At 42.9% G+C, this 20,524-nt stretch overlaps 1 protein-coding gene across 1 annotated transcript in view; it reads left to right on the top strand.

The window, feature by feature from the left end:
* Window positions 1-20,524, top strand: part of LOC137341585 (copine-8) — a 342,934-nt gene that overhangs the window by 309,327 nt on the left and 13,083 nt on the right. Inside the window, exons 17-19 of the mRNA XM_068004804.1 lie at window positions 827-929; window positions 7,353-7,410; window positions 17,784-17,857. Coding sequence (XP_067860905.1) covers window positions 827-929; window positions 7,353-7,410; window positions 17,784-17,857 — 235 coding nt within the window. The remainder of the gene's footprint in view (window positions 1-826; window positions 930-7,352; window positions 7,411-17,783; window positions 17,858-20,524) is intronic.

Here is a 20,524-nt window from a genome sequence, read left to right as displayed (position 1 = left end):
CTAAAGTAAAATTATGGAAAATTTATGGTGAAACATTTTTATTAAGTACCTTCTGAGGACTATTATTTGTACAAAACCTATTTCCAAAATCCACATTTTTGCAGCCAATTGCACATACAATAAAAATCAGATAATGATTGCTACTGCACCTTGTGATGCATACCTTCTGAGGTAAATGACTACAATTATAAAATATACATTAATGCTTAAATGCTTATATGCTACCAAGCAAATACTGCCATTTCTGCATCGTTATTTGAAATTTCAAGCAATATATCAATCGTTACCTTATTAAAATGCGATCTCTTGTTTTCAAATTACTGTGGCAAATGTTTTGTTGTGTAGTGCACTTTAGGGTAAATAGCCAATGACTGCAGTTACAGAATCATTGAACTTAAAGTGGCAATATCTATCGCTGATAGAGGAACTTTATATTGATAGATGCTTTCCCCGGTACTCAATCTAACCTTGCCTCTACCACATTCCCAAATATTAGTTGTCTATATGGAAATGACGATGTATGACAAAAGTTGCTATACTTTGTCATATTTTTTGATGCAGCTTTCTTTATTCAGGATCTGGACATCTACTGCATATTTTGGAATACATTTAGTTCTATGCTTCCTATAAGTGGCTTAGAATAATGAATAAAGCACCTAAACCAAGAAATTGTTTGTGCTATTAGTGTACAAGCACTAAATGTGTTCATCTGACATTTCTCAGTTATTTTAAATAGGCTGAAGCATCCATTAAAATAGCAAAAAGCAGTTTCTAGGCTCTCGTGTCTTCTGAGGTTCCAACAATATTCTTCTTGTTCTTATTGCAGGTATGCTGCCTCCGTTAAGGATGGTTCACAATATTTTGTCCTTCTTATTATAACTGATGGAGTCATCTCAGATATGGCACAAACAAAAGAATCCATTGTCAATGTAAGTTTTCTGGCACTTGTCAAATATTTGTTAACCATTTTGAAACAATACTGTAATGCTGTGTATGAAGCCACTAAATGTAGAAGGAGAAGCAAGGGTCCTGATTCGAATCCAAAAGCAATTTCTTAAATGTAGAATGTGCCTGGTATTTGCCAAAGATGTTTGAGACACCATTATACGTACAAATATATTTTTAAAAATGAGAACTTTGCAGTCAAGTCCTAGATTACTGATTATATTAAGGAGTAATTTGATCCAAAAATTATTCAGGTGTGATTATTGACCATTAATTATAATTATGTACTCAATAAGAAGTTATTATCAACAGGGTTAATCATGCAGTGGGAGACATCACATGGACATTTGACTAAATGTTTAACTAAATTATTGTAACTTACATATATCACTAGTGAGGCCACATTTGGCATATTGTGTGAAGTTTTGGGCACCTTGCTTTCAAAAGGACTTTGGAAAGGATCTGTTGGAGAGGAAAGTGGCAAGGATGATCCCAGGCCATAGGGCTGTAAGTTACTGGGGGTGGAGGTAGGGGGCATAGCCTTGGCTCTTGCTAACTTACATCTGGGATTAGCTAAAAGGGATGTGCCCCTATGGAACAACGCTCCATATCGGGCAAAAGGAAACTCTACTTGTGACAATTGCTTTATAATTTGGCTTGGAGACTCTAAAGCATGATGATGAGTTTCTGCATGTATTAGACACCTACCAAGCCTTGTTTTCATTAGAGAAAAAAGCTTGAGCGGAAACTTGATCCAGGTTTTTGGAATTCTGGAGGAATGCATAAAGTTAATGCATTACCTACATGTGTTATCTATTTTACTGCTGCACTGTGTCTGGATTCCAAATCATAGAACCTTTCTGGAAAGACTTCATTTACGTTGTACTCATAAAGATGATTGATTCTCAATTAACTGTGAAACACTAAATAAATTATTAATAAAAAAGGCTGAAAAAAATTTAACCTTATATTTTCTAATACAACAACTGGTATTTCTTTAGTGCTTCTCACTTATGTAGAGAGATGTCTCACAGCATCTGCGAGGTGGAGGAAAAGCAATGTATGGCAAGCAGAATGGAAAAGAAGAAAATTTAGGAGGGGATCAAAGGCATGGTCAAAGAAAACAGTTTTGAGAAGGCTTTTGAAAGTAGATTGAGGAGCTCTTGGCTGAAAGAGAGACCACTAATGAGGGATGGCAGGTACATGTGGAGATGTATATGAGATCACTAAAGTAAGATAGGGATTTGAAAGCAAGGACCAGGATCTTGACGTCAATTTGCTTGGACATGAGGACCTTGGAAAGGACGGGTAAAGAGAGTGCAAGACTTTGTGTGTGAGCACAGCAGCTTTGGCATTTCAAATAAACTGTAATTTACAAAGGCAGGGACAACAGCTAGGAGAACATTAGAGAAATTGAGCCTCGAGATGATCCTGACATGGACTAGGGTTCCACAGCAATAGGAGAGCAAAGGAGTGATATCATAGAAGTGAAAGACAATGGTCTTGTTAACAGAACAGATGTGGGCAAGGAAGCTCAGTCTCAAGTAGTACATTGAGGTTACGTAGCTCTAGGCTTAGCCTGAAATGGCAGCTGGGGAAATTCATGGCATCAAGATGAGAGGCACATTTCTGCTGGTGGGAGCCATAGAAAAAGATTTCAGTTTTCCTGACATTAAACTAGAGGAAATTTTGGTTTATCCTAGTTCTTAATAGGAAATTAGATAATGTAGCAACTGAGGATTAGTGCTGGGATCAGTGAAAGAGTTGGGGAGATAAAATAGGGTCTTGTTATTGTGTATCTGTGTGTTGGCACCATACTTCCAAATGATGTTACATATTATATATAAAATGGGGAGGACTAAAGACAGAGACCTGGGATACATCTAAGGTGACGAGGTGGCCGCTGTAGGAGAAACCATTGGAGGTGATGTATTGTCTTGTCACAACAGGTATGAACAGAACCATGAGAGAGGTGGGCTGGAGGAAGAAAAATTCAAGAAGGCAATACTCAACAGTGTCAAAAGATTAGCGAGGTCAAGGAGGATGAGGATAGATAGCGAGCTACAGTTATAATTTCAGCGGATGTCATTTATGACTTTGGTTAATGGAGCCTCAGCCCTGTGGACAGATTGGAAACTGGATTGGAGAGTGTAAATCAGGGTTTGGGGGAAGCAGAAGTGTAAGGCAACATGCCGCAGAAATTTAGAAAGGAAAGGAAGGCGAGAGATAGGTCAATAGTGGAGAGAATGGAAGTGTTAAGCGTGGGTTTTTTGAGGAGTGTGTGATAACAGTAGTTTTGAGGAAGATGTTGACCGTGCTAGAGAATACAGGATAATGGTTTTGTTGAGAATGGGGCTGAGAGGGGAAAATTGGATGGTCAGACACCTGGACAGGATGAGCTGGACAGGAGAAGCAAGGGAAACTAAGGAGTATGACATGGCTCAGTGAGAAGGGAGGACTGGAAATTGAGGGGACAAGGGAGGGGAAGAGTCAGAGGATGCAGCTATATGGATGTTTTAGGACATGCTGAGGTCCATGAGTTGCTCATATTTAGCATGCAAGGTAAGGATGGAGGCTGTAGTGTTTAAAGGATGAAGTACCAACAGCCTTGCTGTTTTTGGTTGAATTGGATTTTACTTATCTGAATTTAGCTCAGCATAAAATATCTATTTATTGCAGTACTGCTGACTCTAGTGATTGGACGCTGGTCTTGAAGCCTGGAAGGTTTCGCAGCGGGCAGTTCTTGTCAGCCTTGACATATGCTTGATGTGTTTTTCTCTTGTCGTCGCTTTGCTGCAGGCAGCCGCCAATTCCAAATCATTCCTTTATACTAGCAGATGTTATGTGCTTCTGGCAAGAGAGGGAAACTTAAATAATTCATGAGCCTTGCTTTATAGTTTTAATGCTATTCTCAATGGTGGTGAACTCAAATTCTTCACTATGTCAGAAGTATATTTTTACATTATTTTTAGCATTTTGAATGTTGCATGACATTTTCCCAATAACTTAGGGCAATTTGGCAATTCATTTTTAGCCAATAACAATGACATTGAAAAACTGCAACTGGGGTATTGGATAGCAGAGTTGGTTAGACACTGACCTTTCACTTCTGACCCCAGTGGGGGCAATTTTAACTTGTTGCACTGGGCGTCAATGGGTCAGTAGCCTTCTTGCTCCATTAACCCCAAAAGTGTGGCTGGCCCGATTTTGATAGGGGCATACTGCTGGGCATCCAAACCACCCGCCTGTTTCAGGCAAATCACAGTCCTAGGATCAGTTCCACAGGCAATAGAGGAGAAGAGGTCCAGCACAGGTATATTTGAAATGATTTTTGTGAGGGGCCCGGAGGAGCCCAGGGACCCCTCCCTCTGCACTTACCTCGCTCCTGGCCGGGGATGCCTGAGAATGGGCAACTTTAGTCCAGCGAGCTGCACTGGGGCACCCGTCTGTCGCTCTGCAGCTTGACAGCTCGATGCAAATGAGGCCGGGATCCGAAAATGGCCGCTGCCTCTTCGCCGCGGGCACAGTTGGCACGCTGTGCCAGTCAGGTGCCCAAAAGTCAAAATTGACCCCAGAGAGCCCGCAGGATGTTTTATGTGGGAACTGGATAAAGAGTCACACTGTTGCAGTAGGGTGCTTTTGCTAGTTTGGGACTTAGGCATATCGTTGGTGCAGAATATAGAGTACAGGGATCTTTATTCTGCCTCTGGCTGTGCTATACCTGACCTAGATGTGCTTAGTGCTGATGCTGAGTGCCTGAATTGGGAAGAGCTCCTTTTCCCAGCACTAACATCCCTATTCTTGATAAGCACAAAAAAAAGAAAATTTGCAGTTTTCATTACTGACATAATTATATAACCATGGACATAATTATATAACCATGGACATAATTATATAACCATGACCACAACTTTGAATTTCATTTGGTCAATCACATCATAAAATTAATATGTTTACAAATATTTCAAGACCTTTGTATAAATGGTACAGAGAAATGTTTTCAATTTCATCTTCAAGTCTCATCCATATACCATGGGATCAGCTGTAACATCAAGAGCCTGGAATTCTTGGGGCAGGCAGCTGGGGTGGATGAGGGCACCGCAGGGAAGTGTCCCTGATCCCATCAGAAATTCTGCAATCGGGGGTCGGTTGCATATTTTGGGCAGGTTCCCATGGCTTTCATGCAATTGAGGCATTCGCCTCCACTGGATTGAGGGCTATCGCGTCCCACCTTTTCACAGGATAATTGGGGCCACTGTGCTGGCTGAAGGTCTCTGTAGACATTTAAACAAATTCAAATTTTAAATTTGTTGCTTTCCCAATGGCAGTTGATTGCTCTGCAGTTGCACTGGTCTTTAACAACAACAACTTGCATTTATATAGCGTCTTTAACATAGAAAAAAACAGGCATTTCACAGAGGTGTACGATAAGAAATGAAGGTTGAGCCAAAGAAGGAGGTAGTAGGAGGGGTGACCAAACGTTTGGTCAAAGAGATGGGTTTTAAGGAGGGTCAAAGCAGTTAAAAGAATTCTAGCATCACTTAATTGTCACATTAATTAAAAATCTCATTAAATACATGATAGGCAGGAGTCACCAGTTGTAATATAGGGGTGGGCACAATTAACATTGAATAGTCCATAGGAAGTGTTTACAGCTGTTAAAGTTAACCCGGATATATCAATTGTAATGATCTTTAGATTGGCACTTAGTTGCATTTTGCTCCCTACATTAGTTTCTGTTGCTGTTGAGGGTTCCATTTTTGGGTGTTAGGATTTTTTTTTACAATGCTTTCTTCCAGTGTTGGTGCTCGATGCTGCTGTTAAAGTTGAGAAAATAAAGTAGACGTTCCTTTAATGGCACCTGTAGTGCTCTTTAATTTAGATGAGCAGCCCCTACTATCCCAGTGTGATATTTTGTAATATTTCCAAGTAAACCATCCTATGGCTGCTCTGAGTGAGTTTGCTAATTAGGGGCTACTGAGTGCAGGTGCAGTGACACTGCAGTGCTCTGTCATTATCCTGAACCGGCATTTATAGATCCTGACACTCCAATATGGGTATGTCTTTGCCACCTCCACTTTACTAGAGATGCTTTCTCTGGGTTATGCCATCTGATTCAGGCCCGACTTTTTCCCTGTGCGCCTGGTGGGAACGAGGAGGGTGGTTGGTTAAAATGGTGGTCGGGCGCTTCACGTTGCGTTTCTGACACGCTCCCGCCTCCGCCATTTTAATTGCCAGGTTTTTGGCAGCATGGGGACGCCCACTGTGGGCAGGTTGGGGCCTCATTAATATTTAAATATTGGGGCTAATACCACAATTAGGGCTCTGATGTGATTTTAACTGCTGATCGCGGCAGCCAGGCACCTTGCCGGAGCTGCCAATTAAGACTGGTGGCAAGCAGGAGCGAGGCCAGAAGAGGCCCAGAAAAGCTAGCAAAATGAATGTTTTTTTGGTTTCTTTGTGGGCAGGAGAGCAAAGAGAACAGACGCTATAACATTTTCAGTTTATACTTTTCACCAGAACTAACTGCACTGGACAATTATGTACGACTAGCTCTGATGAAGGGTTTACACCAGAAATGTTAATCAGTCTTTTCTCTTTACAGATGGTATTACCGGCATTTTCTAGTTACATTTCAGTTTTCCAGCATTTGCAGTTTTTTATTTCTTTTATTTATGGTATACTCTTGGGGTTGAGACACAATGTGCTCGTACTAAATTCCTTTACACATTTTTTGAATGCAGGCATTAGCCTGTTTAAAGATGTTAGCTACATTAAAAAAGTGCAAAAGAGGAATTCAGTACAAACATATTAAGTGCTCATACATGAACAGAGAGAAAATATGTTGCAACTGCTGGTGAGAGCAGACAGAGCTTTACTCTGCAACTTTTGAATTCAATAACCTGACCTGGGAGTACTTGGTGCCCAAAGTTGATAAATATTCTATTCTCCAGCACTGATTTCCTTCATCTTAATGAGCACAAAAGTTCAGTTATGATCTTATATGTAAAGAATTATCAAATTGCTACTGGCTTTGGTTGAGCTGATAAGGTTAAAAACTTCGTAAGTCTATCAACATGTTTATTTTTGTCCCTGTGTGTTTGTGTGTTGCATAGTTGAAATGACTAAATATCTTTTAAGAATGGTATTTAAAATTTACAATAACTATTGAAGGAAAATGAAATGAAATACATTTATCATTATCTTTCATCCAGCTAAAACAGCCACTGTGAACTGTCTGAGGATATTTTTCTATGTTAAAGGTGCTATGTTAAGGTGTTGCTGTTGTATCATTTCAGATGTAAACATTACCATCATCCTTAAAGTGTTGAACATTCAAAATATATTAACATTGCATGTAACTCTTTCTTCATTACAATTTATTGTTCTTTCTTCACTCTTTAAAGGCTGCTTGTTTTCCAATGTCAATAATTATTGTTGGAGTTGGACCAGCAGAATTTGATGGTAAGGCATAAAAATTATTGTACATCAAAGAAACAGAATAGTGCTGATGTGTTCTAATTGATTCCATTTGTGCAGAAAAGTATTTGAACGAACACAAAAGTACTGCATGACACAGAATTTTTCAATGGAAATGTGTGGGAAACTACTATTTTAGTCAAGTTATTCAAAAATGTATTTCTTATTGTTAGAAGCTGCAGGAGAATAACACATCCCAACCAACTTTTATGCTGTGTAATGTATTAGACACAAAACTTGATGATGAAAGTACAAAGACAATTTGATATCTTGCGGACACTCGGTAAAAAGACAGTAAAAATGGCAGAAAGAATCATTTCCTTTCTTCAAACGAATATTAAATACATCACAATGTTAAGAAGACTACAATTTTCAGTATTTTAGGAATTCTTCCAGTAATGAATCTACCCATTCCCAATAATCAATCCTGCATGTACCCCAGTTATGGTTACTTTGTGCTAGTTCATATTTTTCTGCTACTATGTTTCTTTTCTAGTACAAGTTCAGAGGATTGAACTTCATTTTGATACTTCACACTTTTGTGACTTTTTGCTTTGCTACTACGATATTTTAATTAGTACGACGGACATCAGTATGGTTTATCTGGTTCATGTCACTTTTGTGGTAAATAAAATTTAACAAAACACATGGGGGGTTTTATTGGATAACCCCCGAAAACGTGCGCTGTGATCACGGATGTATCAATCGTGCTGCCTGATGATTTAAATGATTGCTGCGTGCAACCAACGCTACCTGCGATGTTGATTGGCTGCACGCACCAGGAAGGGGCCCCGATATCGGGAGTGGTCAGCACTACTTAAAGGCAGCCTGCACCTCTTAAAGGAACGGTGCACTGCGGCTGCAGGAAGTGGTGCGAGATGTGATTCCTGGGCTCTGACAGTTGGAAGAATGGCTGTGCCTGCGAGAGACTGTGCACCAAGGTGCTCGGATGATGCACTAGAGGTCTTGGTGGAAGAGGTGGATAGAAAGAGAGGCGTACTATATCCGCAGGGGGGCTAGAGGCCCTCCAGACATATGCTCAAGAGACAGTGGGAGGAAGTAGCGGACGAGGTCAATGCCAGGAGCATAGCGCCAAGAACATGGATGCAGTGCAGGAAGGAGTTCATTGATTTGACATGAGTGGCCAAGGTACATAAGTTTCAAGTAGCATATCCTACCAACTGCACCTCTAGCCACATCCACTGCTCCAAGCACTACACCCCCCCCATCACCCACCTACCGACAGACTTTTTCAATCAATACACAACTCTTCAAATCAGATGCTTCATCTCACTCTCGCACATTACCACTGTTGCAAGCTGCACACCCACAACTCACAGGTCACACACATTGGCAGCTATTCAACCATGACAGCCACATCACCAAAAACATCTTGCAGGATGACTCACCGACACATTCCCACTGTCTTGCAGGAGAAAGCAAGAAAGAACTGAAGGAGGACAGGTGCGCCTGTACATCCTAACTCCCAAGGAGGAGACAGTGTTGGCTATCATTGGAAGGACCATCAATGAGGCATTGGCCACTGGTGGTGCTGGAGGAATTGATGATGAGGGTCACTGCATACCGAATCCTCCTTCTTGCTTCCCACTTCTCCCTCGTCCCATAATCTTCTCTGACTCACATGCTGCAGATGGTGTCAGCATGCACATCTTACTTTCTCCTCTCCCTGCACCACAACTCAACCTGTGTCCCTTTGTCATTTCAGATATCCAAAAACCGGAACCTTCCCAGTCAAAGGAGGCAGAGGAAGATGACAGTGATGATGAAGTCCCATCGTCACTCGATCTTACACTCGCAGCCACCAGTTCAGATACTGACACTGCGTGTAGTTTAGAGGCTAGGATAGAGAAGGGATCTGCTAGTGGTGAGACATCGGGCACAAGTACGCAGGAGCCAGGGCGGGAGGAACAGATACCACGGGTGCCAGCTCGCTGGAGGTTGAGGTCGCTCATTAGTGCTGCTGCGAGGAGTCAGATGATGACTTCGATGGGCCAGGCTACAGAAGAAGGCTGATGGGCGTAAACAGCCAAATGCTTGGTGCACTGGAAAGCCTGCCAGAAAGCCTGTGCATAATGTCAAGAAGCATGGAGGAGTCCAGCTCCAACTTGGCACTGGAGCTGGAGCCCATCATTTTCCAAATGGAATGGGTGGTCACCACCATCAGCACATGTGTGGAACCCACCATGATACAATGTCTGATGACAGATGTCACAGCTTCCATTGTAGCACAAACATCTGTCATCAAAGGTCTGACTGCTGATTTTGAAGCTCAGAGTGCTGCCTTACAAGCTCAGACTGCTGCTATCGTAGCTCTGGGTACCACTGTGGAAAGGGGCTTCCAGGGCATCATAGCACTCCAGCAACCTGTTCTCCAGCAGATCACCAGGATTGCTGAGGCGCCGCCCCAGGAGAGTGGCAGTGGTGCCATGGAAGACGAACCTGCTGTCCTCTTTCAGGACGACAGCATTCCTGCTCCCAGCCCTGCCGCCCTGCCAGTGCACTTGCTATTGTCTGTCAGATAGCCAGCCCAGACTGCTGCAGTCCAGGCCGAGATGGTGCAGTTTAATGCTGGGCCCTCTCGGCCCGGAGCTGCTCGAGGTCATCCTCCAAGACCATCTACACTCTCCTCAATTGAAGGTCAGCAGCCTTCCACCACCTATGCTCCAGCCTTCGGGACTGCACCTTGTAGGAGCACCAGGAAAGGTAAAGGCACACAACAACCAGGCACTAAGGGAATGCACAATGGTGAATAGTCTCATTTTGTTTGCATAATTTCATGTGTTAATTTATAAATGTGGATTAGAATTTGCATTTGGTGATGGTTTTTATTTATACGATGAGCTGAGGGAGGAACCAATGTTATGCTACTGGACTAATAATCCAGAGGCCTGGACTAATAATCCGGAGACATGAGTTCAAATCCCGCCACGGCAGCTGAGGAATTTAAATTCAGTTCATTAAATAAAGTTAAATCAGTTAATTAAGTAAAAACCCATCTGGTTCAAAAATGTCCTTTAGGGAAACCTGCTGTCCTTACTCAGTGTGGCGATAGGCAATAGCAAGTGCACTGGCGGAGCGGCAGGGCTGGGAGCAGGAATGCTGTCGTCCTGATTACCACCTACCGCCCTCCCTCAGCTGATGAATCAGTCCTCCTCCATTTTGAGCACCACTTGGAGGAAGCACTGAGGGTAGCAAGGGTACAGAATGTACTCTGGGTGGGGGACTTCAATGTCCATCACCAAGAGTGGCTCGGTAGCACCACTACTGACCGAGCTGGCCGAGTCCAGAAGGACATAACTGCCAGACTGGGCCTGCGGCAGGTGGTGAGAGAACCAACACAAGGAAAAAACCTACTTGACCTCGTCGTCACCATTCTACCTGTCGCAGATGCATCTGTCCATGACAGTATTGGTAGGAGTGACCACCACACAGTCCTTGTGGAGATGAAGTCCCATCTTCACACTGAGGACACCATCCAAAGTGTTGTGTGGCACTACCACCATGCTAAATGGGATAGATTCAGAACAGATCTAGCAGCTCAAAATTGGGCTTCCATAAGGCACTGTGGGCCATCAGCAGCAGCAGAATTGTATTCCACCACAATCTGTAACCTCATGGCCCAGCATATCCCTTACTCTACCATTACCAACAAGCCAGGGGATCAACAGTGGTTCAATGCGGAGTGTAGAAGAGTATGCCAGAAACAGCACCAGGCATACCTAAAAATGAGGTGCCAACCTGGTGAAGCTACAACTCAGGACTACATGCATGCTAAACAGCGGAAGCTGCATGCTATAGACAGAGCTAAGCGATTCCACAACCAACGGATCAGATCAAAGCTCTGCAGTCCTGCCACATCCAGTCGTGAATGGTAGTGGACAATTAAGCAACTAACTGGAGGAAAAGTCTACGTGAACATTCCCATCCTCAATGATGGCAGAGCCCAGCACGTGAGTGCAAAAGACAAAACAAAGACAAAACCATCTTCAGCCAGAAGTGCCGAGTGGATGATTCATCTCGGCCTCCTCTCGCTATCCCCACCATCACAGAAGCCAGTCTTCAGCCAATTCGATTCACTCCACGTAATATCAAGAAACGGCTGAGTGCACTGGATACAGCAAAGGCTATGGGCCCTTACAACATCCGGGCTGTACTGCTGAAGTATTGTGCTCCAGAACTAGCTGTGCCTCTAGCCAAACTGTTCCAGTACAGCTACAATACTGGCATCTACCCAACAAAGTGGAAAATTGCCCAGGTATATCCTGTGCACAAAAAGCAGGACAAATCCAATCCGGCCAATTACCGCCCCATCAGTCTACTCTCAATCATCAGCAAAGTGATGGAAGGTGTCGTCAACAGTGCTATCAAGTGGCACTTACTCACCAATAACCTGCTCACCGATGCTCAGTTTGGGTCCCGCCAGGACCACTCGGCTCCAGACCTCATTACAGCCTTGGCCCAAACATGGACAAAAGAACTGAATTCCAGAGGTAAGGTGAGCGTGACTGCCCTTGACATCAAGGCAGCATTTGACTGAGTGTGGCATCAAGGAGCCCTAGTAAAATTGAAGTTAATGGGAATCAGGGGGAAAACTCTCCAGTGGCTGGAGTCATACCTAGCACAAAGGAAGATGGTAGTGGTTGTTGGAGGCCAATCATCTCAGCCGCAGGACATTGCTGCAGGAGTTCCTCAGGGCAGAGACCTAGCCTCTACCATCTTCAGCTGCTTCATCATTGACCTTCCCTCCATCATAAGGTCAGAAGTGGGGATGTTCGCTGATGATTGCACAGTGTTCAGTTCCATTCACAACTCCTCAGATAATGAAGCAGTCCATGCCCACATGCAGCAAGACCTGGACAACATCCAGGCTTGGGCTCATAAGTGGCAAGTAACATTCGTGCCAGACAAGTGCCAGGCAATGACCATCTCCAACAAGAGAGAGTCCAACCACCTCCCCTTGACATTCAACGGCATTACCATCGCAGAACCCCCCACCGTCAACATCCTGGGGGTCACCATTGACCAGAAACTTAACTTGACCAGCCACATAAATACTGTGGCTACAAGAGCAGGTCAGAGGCAGGGTATTCTGCTGTAAGTGACTCACCACCTGATTCCCCAAAGCCTTTCTAACAAGACACAAGTCAGGAGTGTGATGGAATACTCTCCACTTGCCTGGATGAGTGCAGCTCCAACAACACTCAAGAAGCTCAACACCATCTAGAAAAAAGCAGCCCGCTTGATTGGTACCCCCATCCATCACTTTAAACATTCACTCCCTTCACCACTGGCGCATCGTGGCTGCAGTGTGTACCATCCACAGGATGCACTGCGGCAACTCACCAAGGCTTCTTCGACAGCACGTCTACAACCTAGAAGGACAAGGGCAGCAGGCGCATGGGAACATCACCACCTGCACGTTCCCCTCCAAGTCACACACCATCCTGACTTGGAAATATATCGCCGTTCCTTCATCGTCGCTGGGTCAAAATCCTGGAACTCCCTTCCTAACAGTACTGTGGGAGAACCTTCATCACACGGACTGCAGCGGTTCAAAGAAGGTGGCTCACCACCACCTTCTCAAGGGCAACTAGAGATATGCAATAAATACTGGTCTTGCCAGCCACGCCCACATCGCATGAATGAATTTAAAAAAAATGTGTAATCATAAGGAGGATGATTTGATGTTCATGTGAGAGAGGAAAGTTAAGGAGTGTGGGACTGTTGGTGAATGGGGAGGTGCATTGAGGTTACTGGTATCACTCATTAATAATCTGATCACGCAGCGCCCTGACAGACAGGGCCTGTCTACCTTGCAGTCTCCCTGCCTCTTCCTCCACTTCCTGCTGTTCTGCCTCTGCCTCCGCCTCCTCTTCCTCTGCCTGTTGCTCAGGTTCTTGCATGATAGGCAGTGGCAAGGGCTGCTCTGTCGTAATGGTGAGGTTGTGCAGTATGCAACGACAAATCTTGATACCCACTCAGCTGAGTACTGCAGGGCTCCTCCAGAGCGGTCCAGGCAGCGGCAGCATTGATGTTCCGTGTGGCAGCATGGCTCTCATCGTAGACCTGCTGTGCATGCGTGCGTGCGTTCCGGATCGGAGTCATGAGCCATTTCATGAGGGGATAATTCTTGTTGCCCAGTAGCCAGCCTTAGACTTGCCATGCTGGTTGAAATATGGGTGGCTCGGAGGACTACCACAGGATGAAGGTGTCTTGACTGCTGCCAGGATAGCGGGCATTGACCTGCATGATGCGCTGTGTGTGTTCGCACATCAGCTGCACATTGAGGGAGTGGAATCCCTTTCTGTTCATGAATATGGCTGAGTTCCGATGTGGAGCACGCATGGCAATTTACACGCAGTCAATGGCACCCTGCACCATGTGGAAGCCTGCAATTCGAGCAAACCCTCGTGCTCACTCCTGTTGCTTGTCTCTGGCAAGAGGGAATAAGATGAATCTGTTTCTGATTGAGAACCTCGGTGACCTCCCTTATGCAGCAGTGCACTGCAACTGCGAGATGTTGCTTATATCTTTAGCAGCAGCCTGAAAGGTGCCAGAGCCGTAAAAATTAAGCGCCATGGTTACCTTGACAGCCACAGGCAATGCTGTCCTTGCCCTGCTCTGAGGCTATAGTTGTGGCTGCAACAGTTGACAAATTTCAGTCACAACCTCTTTAGTGAACCGAAGATGTCTGATGCACTGGTCGTCGCTGAAGTTGAGATAAGAGAATTGGTCCTTGAAGATCTTCCTTGGAAATGGCCACCTGCTGAGTGCCCTGATCCTCCTCCTGCTCCTCCCTCTTCTAGCAGCTGCTCTGCGTGGCCTCTCTTCATTCTCCCAGTCATGTTCAATTCCCGGAGGAAGCCCTGGCAGGCCACCCATGTCTGGAAGCAACTTTTTTCAGTACTGCATTTTAAACGCCACTAACAGAAGTGCAAGACCAGTCAGACCACTCTCGATAGAATATTGCAACTTCAGACAAGTATAGGAAACTTCCAAAAACGCATACAATTGCACCAACAGCCAGAATAAATAATCCAGCAACTAAGCTGTAAGTCCTGCATGATCCCTTTAAATAGCGCTGGTGAGGGGGTCCTTCATGCCGTTTTAGTCCTGTTCAGCTGTGCGAGGTTAAGTCAATGAGTTGGCTGGAGTGTGGAGTTCCAAAATTTCGCAGGCTGTTTCAAATCAGCGTTGCACACTGATTCGGGTCATCATCTCCCTACTCTACAAGCTGCCGGCGTTCGTTAGCTGCGCGTGCGTAACCACCTTAACCAAGATTGCGTCCTGTGCACTTCACGTCGAAAGTGTACACGTGCATGTCAGAGGCCATTTTTGGGGCTTAGGTGTCCACGTAGCGCCTACAAAATGGGCGCTACACGGCCCAATTTCGCCCCCATGGTTTTAAAGTACTATCCCTCACATTCCTATTGGAACTACTTTTGTCTTCACACTCTCTTCTACTGTTCGGGTGCAAAGTTTAAAAATTTGGTCCACTTCAAAATATATCATATAGGTTATCAGGGATCTACTTTAAAAATGTTGAACTACTTAACAGTACTGTAAAAAAATCACATTAATTTCCAGCCTTACCAGTTCCACAGGCCTACTTTTTGTTGTCAGACATTATTGTTTAATTCAAAATGCAAGTGTCTGTGTGATTGATTTTCATTACCAATGTTTAGCAACGTTTATTTCTGCTTTGCTGAAATACTAAAGTTGGTGTGTAAACAGGGTTTCACCTTAGTGATCTTGCACTAGAGTACTGGAGGTGAAACTAGAGCAGTGGAGTGGGGGAATTCATGCCCAATTGCAGATCCCAGACTACTATGTGAAAGCAGACTTTAGAAGTTGAGTTCAAAAGTAAAGAGTAGGAGGGCTCCGTCCCTAGAATGGACACCAATGGCGTCAGAATGTCAATGGTGTTCACACTGATTTCAAAGTCAGGAAGTTATTTTGGATTGGAAGATCTAGTTTAAATTGACTTTCCAAATGGTAGTCAGGTCAGGAATGATTTGCTCTTTGTTCACTGATGTAGAAATGCATCATTATAGGGCTATTAAAAAAAAATTGTGTAGAAAGTTTGCACGATGGAACTCTGCTCCTGTCAAGTCAGCATTGGGAAATTTTGCTGCATTATTTTAGGTTTTAAGATGGTTGTACAGTTTCCGCAATGTGAGTGTAAATATTCTGAGTGCTGGGAATGAAAATCAGTCTAGAAGGTGATTGCACTTAAGTACTCTGTGCTAATAGATAGAAGGAGCTAAATCAGTAAGCCTATAACAATCAATAGTTTTGTCATGCTGGAGAAACCATTTAATTAGCTTTGTTGAAATATATCATACAATCCTTCTCCCATACCATTGCTCATGTATAGAAAGAAAGGAACAATATGAGGGCACATGCATGGAAGGTGGAAAAGGTTGTGCGATTAGGCCATAGTTCAGTGGCTGGAAAGATACTGTAACTTTATATGGAGAAGATAAAGACCACAGAATGAGAGCAGAAAAGGGAGACAAAGCAAAAAATAAAAAAAGTATATATTTTCAATAAATGTGAGCAAACTTATGCCGAAAATGCAACACAATTTTCAGGCAAATAATTGAGAAACACAAGCTGGGAGAGGGGGGTGTGGGTGGAAGAATCAAGCTTCAGGCAAAGGAGGAAAATGAGTTCCAATCCCCAGAGACAAAGGTAGGTCTCTGGAACGAAAAGGTACTGCAGGAATGTTGAATACAATAGAGGGCAATGAATGAGTAACTTTGTGATTTTTGAAGGATTATAAAATGTTTTATGGATTTGTTATCTTTATAAATGTTATTTGTGCCGCTATATATTTAGCTGAGTCAGGAAAATTATGTGCAACGTGATTGGTTGACTGTTTATGTTGCCTATACAAGCTAATAAGAAAACCTTGACCCCTGATTTTTTTTCTAACTCAGTATTCCACATTGCAGATTTAATGTGGAATGTGTGATGCACAAGACTTTTAATTATACAGATGGATAGATAAATTGATTTGAGCTGTGATAGGCAACCACGATTGTCCTATTCATGTGATAGACCTTCGTACATCACTCATGACCTTATCACTTATGAGTTAACTATATATATGATGATCAGTTAACCATACTCTTCAAGACTGTTAAATAGCCACCCTCTTAAAAACAATTGTGGTATTTGATTGCTAGAAGTTCAGTTTGGATGTGAAAGTTCATGATTAATCACAATCTATTATGATCTTTAAAACTGTTGTTAAATGAGATTCAGTGCCAGATAGATATGGATAGATTACAAAGTTTACGCCTCAGTATATCTCCCATATTTCAAAAATGAGGAAAATATAGTCTATAATGACTTATATCCTACAATATTGTGGCAACCTTAAACTAAGTACCATTGTCTAAACATGGCAGCTATAGCACCCCAAATCTGTTTGAAATGGGCCCGTTTTATTGGGCTCTGTCAAGCACTTGATGGGACATGAACTTGATGGGACATGAACTTAGCCTACTAGAAATTTGTATATTCAGTCTTTGAGTCTATGTCTTCTGGGGCTTCCCCAATGGAGTAGCAATTTTATTCTGTGAGTAGCTGATGTGAGTAGAGATCCAAATGGTCCCAGTTTTGACCCCTGGTCTGTAATGTCAGCTGGTTTAGTTTTGGGCCTAGATAGTGATAGAGGTAGTACAATTGGCCACAGTGCCCCTGGGCTAGGGAGAGGAAAACCATCTATGGTTCTTGCTATTTATTTTTATCCAGTACTTCATGCCGGTAATGCACATGTGTAAACATAAGGTGAGGACAAAATCAGGCTTGGCAGTGGTGACCTTTGCAGTTGAATAGCCTCCCAATGTTCACTATCAATTCACAAACATGAAGAATGGTCACATGGGCAAGGTACCGGAGAATGACCATTATTCATGGAACCATACAACAGTAAAGAAAGAAGGTAAAAGGGGAGAACATTAGAAGTGGAGAAGAAATCTACTACTAAATCCAAAGAGTCAGATGGAGAAATAGTAAAAGTTTTGAAGACAAGGTGAGTTTTAAAGTAATAATTCCAACATGCGAAAATTAGTGGAACTTAGATTCATGCAGTTTTCTGTATCTTAGTGGAATGATAATGACATATGCCACCTTTTTTTATAGCTTTCATTCCTGAATGGCCTAAGAATATAGCTATGATAATGCATCAGCTACCACTATAGCTGACTGCCTTTGCATTGGGAGCTAACTAACTTCTTTTTATTCTTACTGCATGAGCTCATTGGTAATATTGGCTCAAATCTAACTGGCGTCAATCGCTGATTTTTCTTTTTCTTCTCTGTTTGCAGCAATGGAGGAATTAGATGGGGATGAGGTTAGGATCTCATCAAGAGGAAGATATGCTGAGAGAGATATCGTTCAGGTAAGATATTCAAGAAATAAAAAGAGAAAATGCTGGAAATACTCAGCAAGTCAGGCAACATCTGTGGAGAAAGAAACAGAGTTAACGTTTCAGGTCAAAGACCTTTCATCAGAAAGATATTCAAGAATATGTTTTAGAAATGCTCAATTAGTGCATGATTCAGTGTTTGTGAACTTTTACTCTATACTTTATGTATTCATTTTAAAGTCATGACAATACCTTTCTGTTTTCTCATTGAATACAAAAGCTAATGCAATTGTTTTCATCGTACAAATATAATAGCAACAATAATATGGCACAATGCTTAATATTACTTTTATTAAGATAAATTCTCTCTCCTTCTCCACACTCTTGTAAGTTTATTTTTCCCTAGTTCATTAGGTTCTCTGACCATACACTTACTGAGGTTCTGGAGAGATGAACTGTTCACAGGCCTCCTATGCATCTGTTGTGAACTGGCCACTTGGGAGTGTCCCAGAGCAGTGCAACTTTTCCTGGGACGGGTCTCATTACATATACACGGCGGGCTCTGGGTGGGATTCCACTGTCAAGAGGGAACCAAAAAAAATGTGGTTTCAAAACTTCAGGAGTTTAGGCCACAAACCTGGCATGGACCCTCCCCTACGCACTTGGTGGGGGGGGAGGGGGGGGGATTTGTGGTATGTGGTATGGTTATGGCCTAAACTGAAGATTTGGAACCAAATTTTTTGGGCAATTTCTGTAATCTCTCCATTACCCGAAAAGCTCATAGGAGTGGAGGTTCCCAGCATGAGTGCAATAATCACTGCAGCCTACTTCTGGGGGTGTTGGACCAGCTCCGAGAGATGGGGGGGGGGGGTTAGGCCAATTTTACTGAAACCAAAGTACACAGTCTAATTAAATATTCACAAGAAACTGCATCCTTCATAACTTACTTGTGTTCTTTCTGGTTATAATTTATTATTGAATAGTTGCATTATGGTGATATCAGTTTGCAAATCCTTTCCAGAAAATCTCCTTATGATGTGAAGCTTTTTCATTTGGCAGTGTTTTAATTTTTCTCTGCCATAAATTATTAATGATAAAGTATTTCTGCTTTTCCAACTGAGAAATATCACTGAATTAAGAGAGTATTGTGGTATTAAGTTCTGTGAGTTCACTTACAATTGCAGCACAAATCTATTAATTGGAATAACATTAGGATCAGAGCAATAGCCATAAATTTCAAGAAGCTGGCCATAACTCCTCAAGAGGCCTGGTGATAAGTATAAGGAAGATTAACAGCATTTAGAGACCTGCACCAATTAAGCAGATAGGTTATAAATTACATACGGATTTTAATGTAGGTAAATGTAAAGTTTTTCATATTGGTACAGGAAATGTCAAACATGTACATGATAAAGGAATATTCATTAGCAAGAATTGAATAAGAAAAGGATTTGGGTACGGTTATTGAGCTCATTGAAAGTTTACACAAAATAATGAAGCTGTCATCAACAAATCTAATACTAGGATATATCTCGAGGATAACCACTGTTGAGGCCAGAATTGGAATGATTTAGATTTTCCACACATTCACTCTGCATGGGTGGACAATTTAGCCATTACATGCAGTTTTCAACAGAATATGAACACATTATGCAAAAAACAGTGGCAAGAATAATTCCAGGACTTAGAACTCATAAGTCTGTAGATGGAGCTGGCTGAAGTTGTATTTTGTATTATTTGTTTTGACTTGATGATTGTTACGGACTGATTCCCACTAAACTGCTAATCTCCCAACTTCCCTTCCTGCTCCCCATTCTAGCTGACATTGTAAATGGTTCACTCTCTTTGGGTACTGTCTCCTTTTCAAAATCACCATCATTCGTTCCCCTCCTCAAAAAACACACTCATGATCCCTCTGTCCTTGCAAACTACTGCTGCATCTCCAAACTCTGTTTCCTCTCCAAAGTCTTTGAATGTATTGCTGTCCCCCAGATCCATGACCATCTTTCCCACAATTCCATGTTTGAATCTCTCCAATCTGATTTCTGTCCCTGCGACAGTACTGAAACACCCTTAATCAAAGTCACAAATGACATCCTCTGACTGTGACCATGGTGCATTATCCCTTCTTGACCTCTCTACAGCCTTTGACATGGTTGACCACACTATCCTCCTCCAACTCCTCTCCTCCATTGTCCAGCTGCGTGGGACTGCCCTCGCTTGGTCCCACTCTTATCTGTCAAATGGTTGCCACAGCATCTCCAGCAATTGCTTCACTTCCCACCCCCGCCCCATTACCTCTGTGTTGTAAACCTGCTTGTTCTCCCAGATCTCTGCGCATCCCCGATTTTAATTGCTCCACCATTGGCAGCTGTGCCTTCAGCTGCCTAGACCCCTGAATTCCTTCCTTGAACCTCTCCGTCTCCCTACCTCTCTCTCCTCCTTTAAGACGTTCCTTAAAACCTACCTCTTTGACCAAGCTTTTGGTCACCTATCATATCTCCCTATGTGACTCGGTGTCAAATTTTTTTAATAACGCTCCTGTGAAGCACCTTGGGACGTTTTACTATGTTAAAAGCACTATATAAATACAAATTTTTGTTATTGGACATCCAGTCCTTGATGAGTTGCAATTTCTTCAAGTTAAAGATTAGGAAGACGAAAGCCTCGCTACCGATTTCCCCCTCTCTGGCCACAGAT

Source organism: Heptranchias perlo, chromosome 24 (assembly GCF_035084215.1).
Source record: "Heptranchias perlo isolate sHepPer1 chromosome 24, sHepPer1.hap1, whole genome shotgun sequence".
Lineage (NCBI taxonomy): Eukaryota > Metazoa > Chordata > Chondrichthyes > Hexanchiformes > Hexanchidae > Heptranchias > Heptranchias perlo.
Note: the sequence above shows the minus strand (reverse complement) of the source record. Positions and strands in the feature narration are given on the sequence as shown.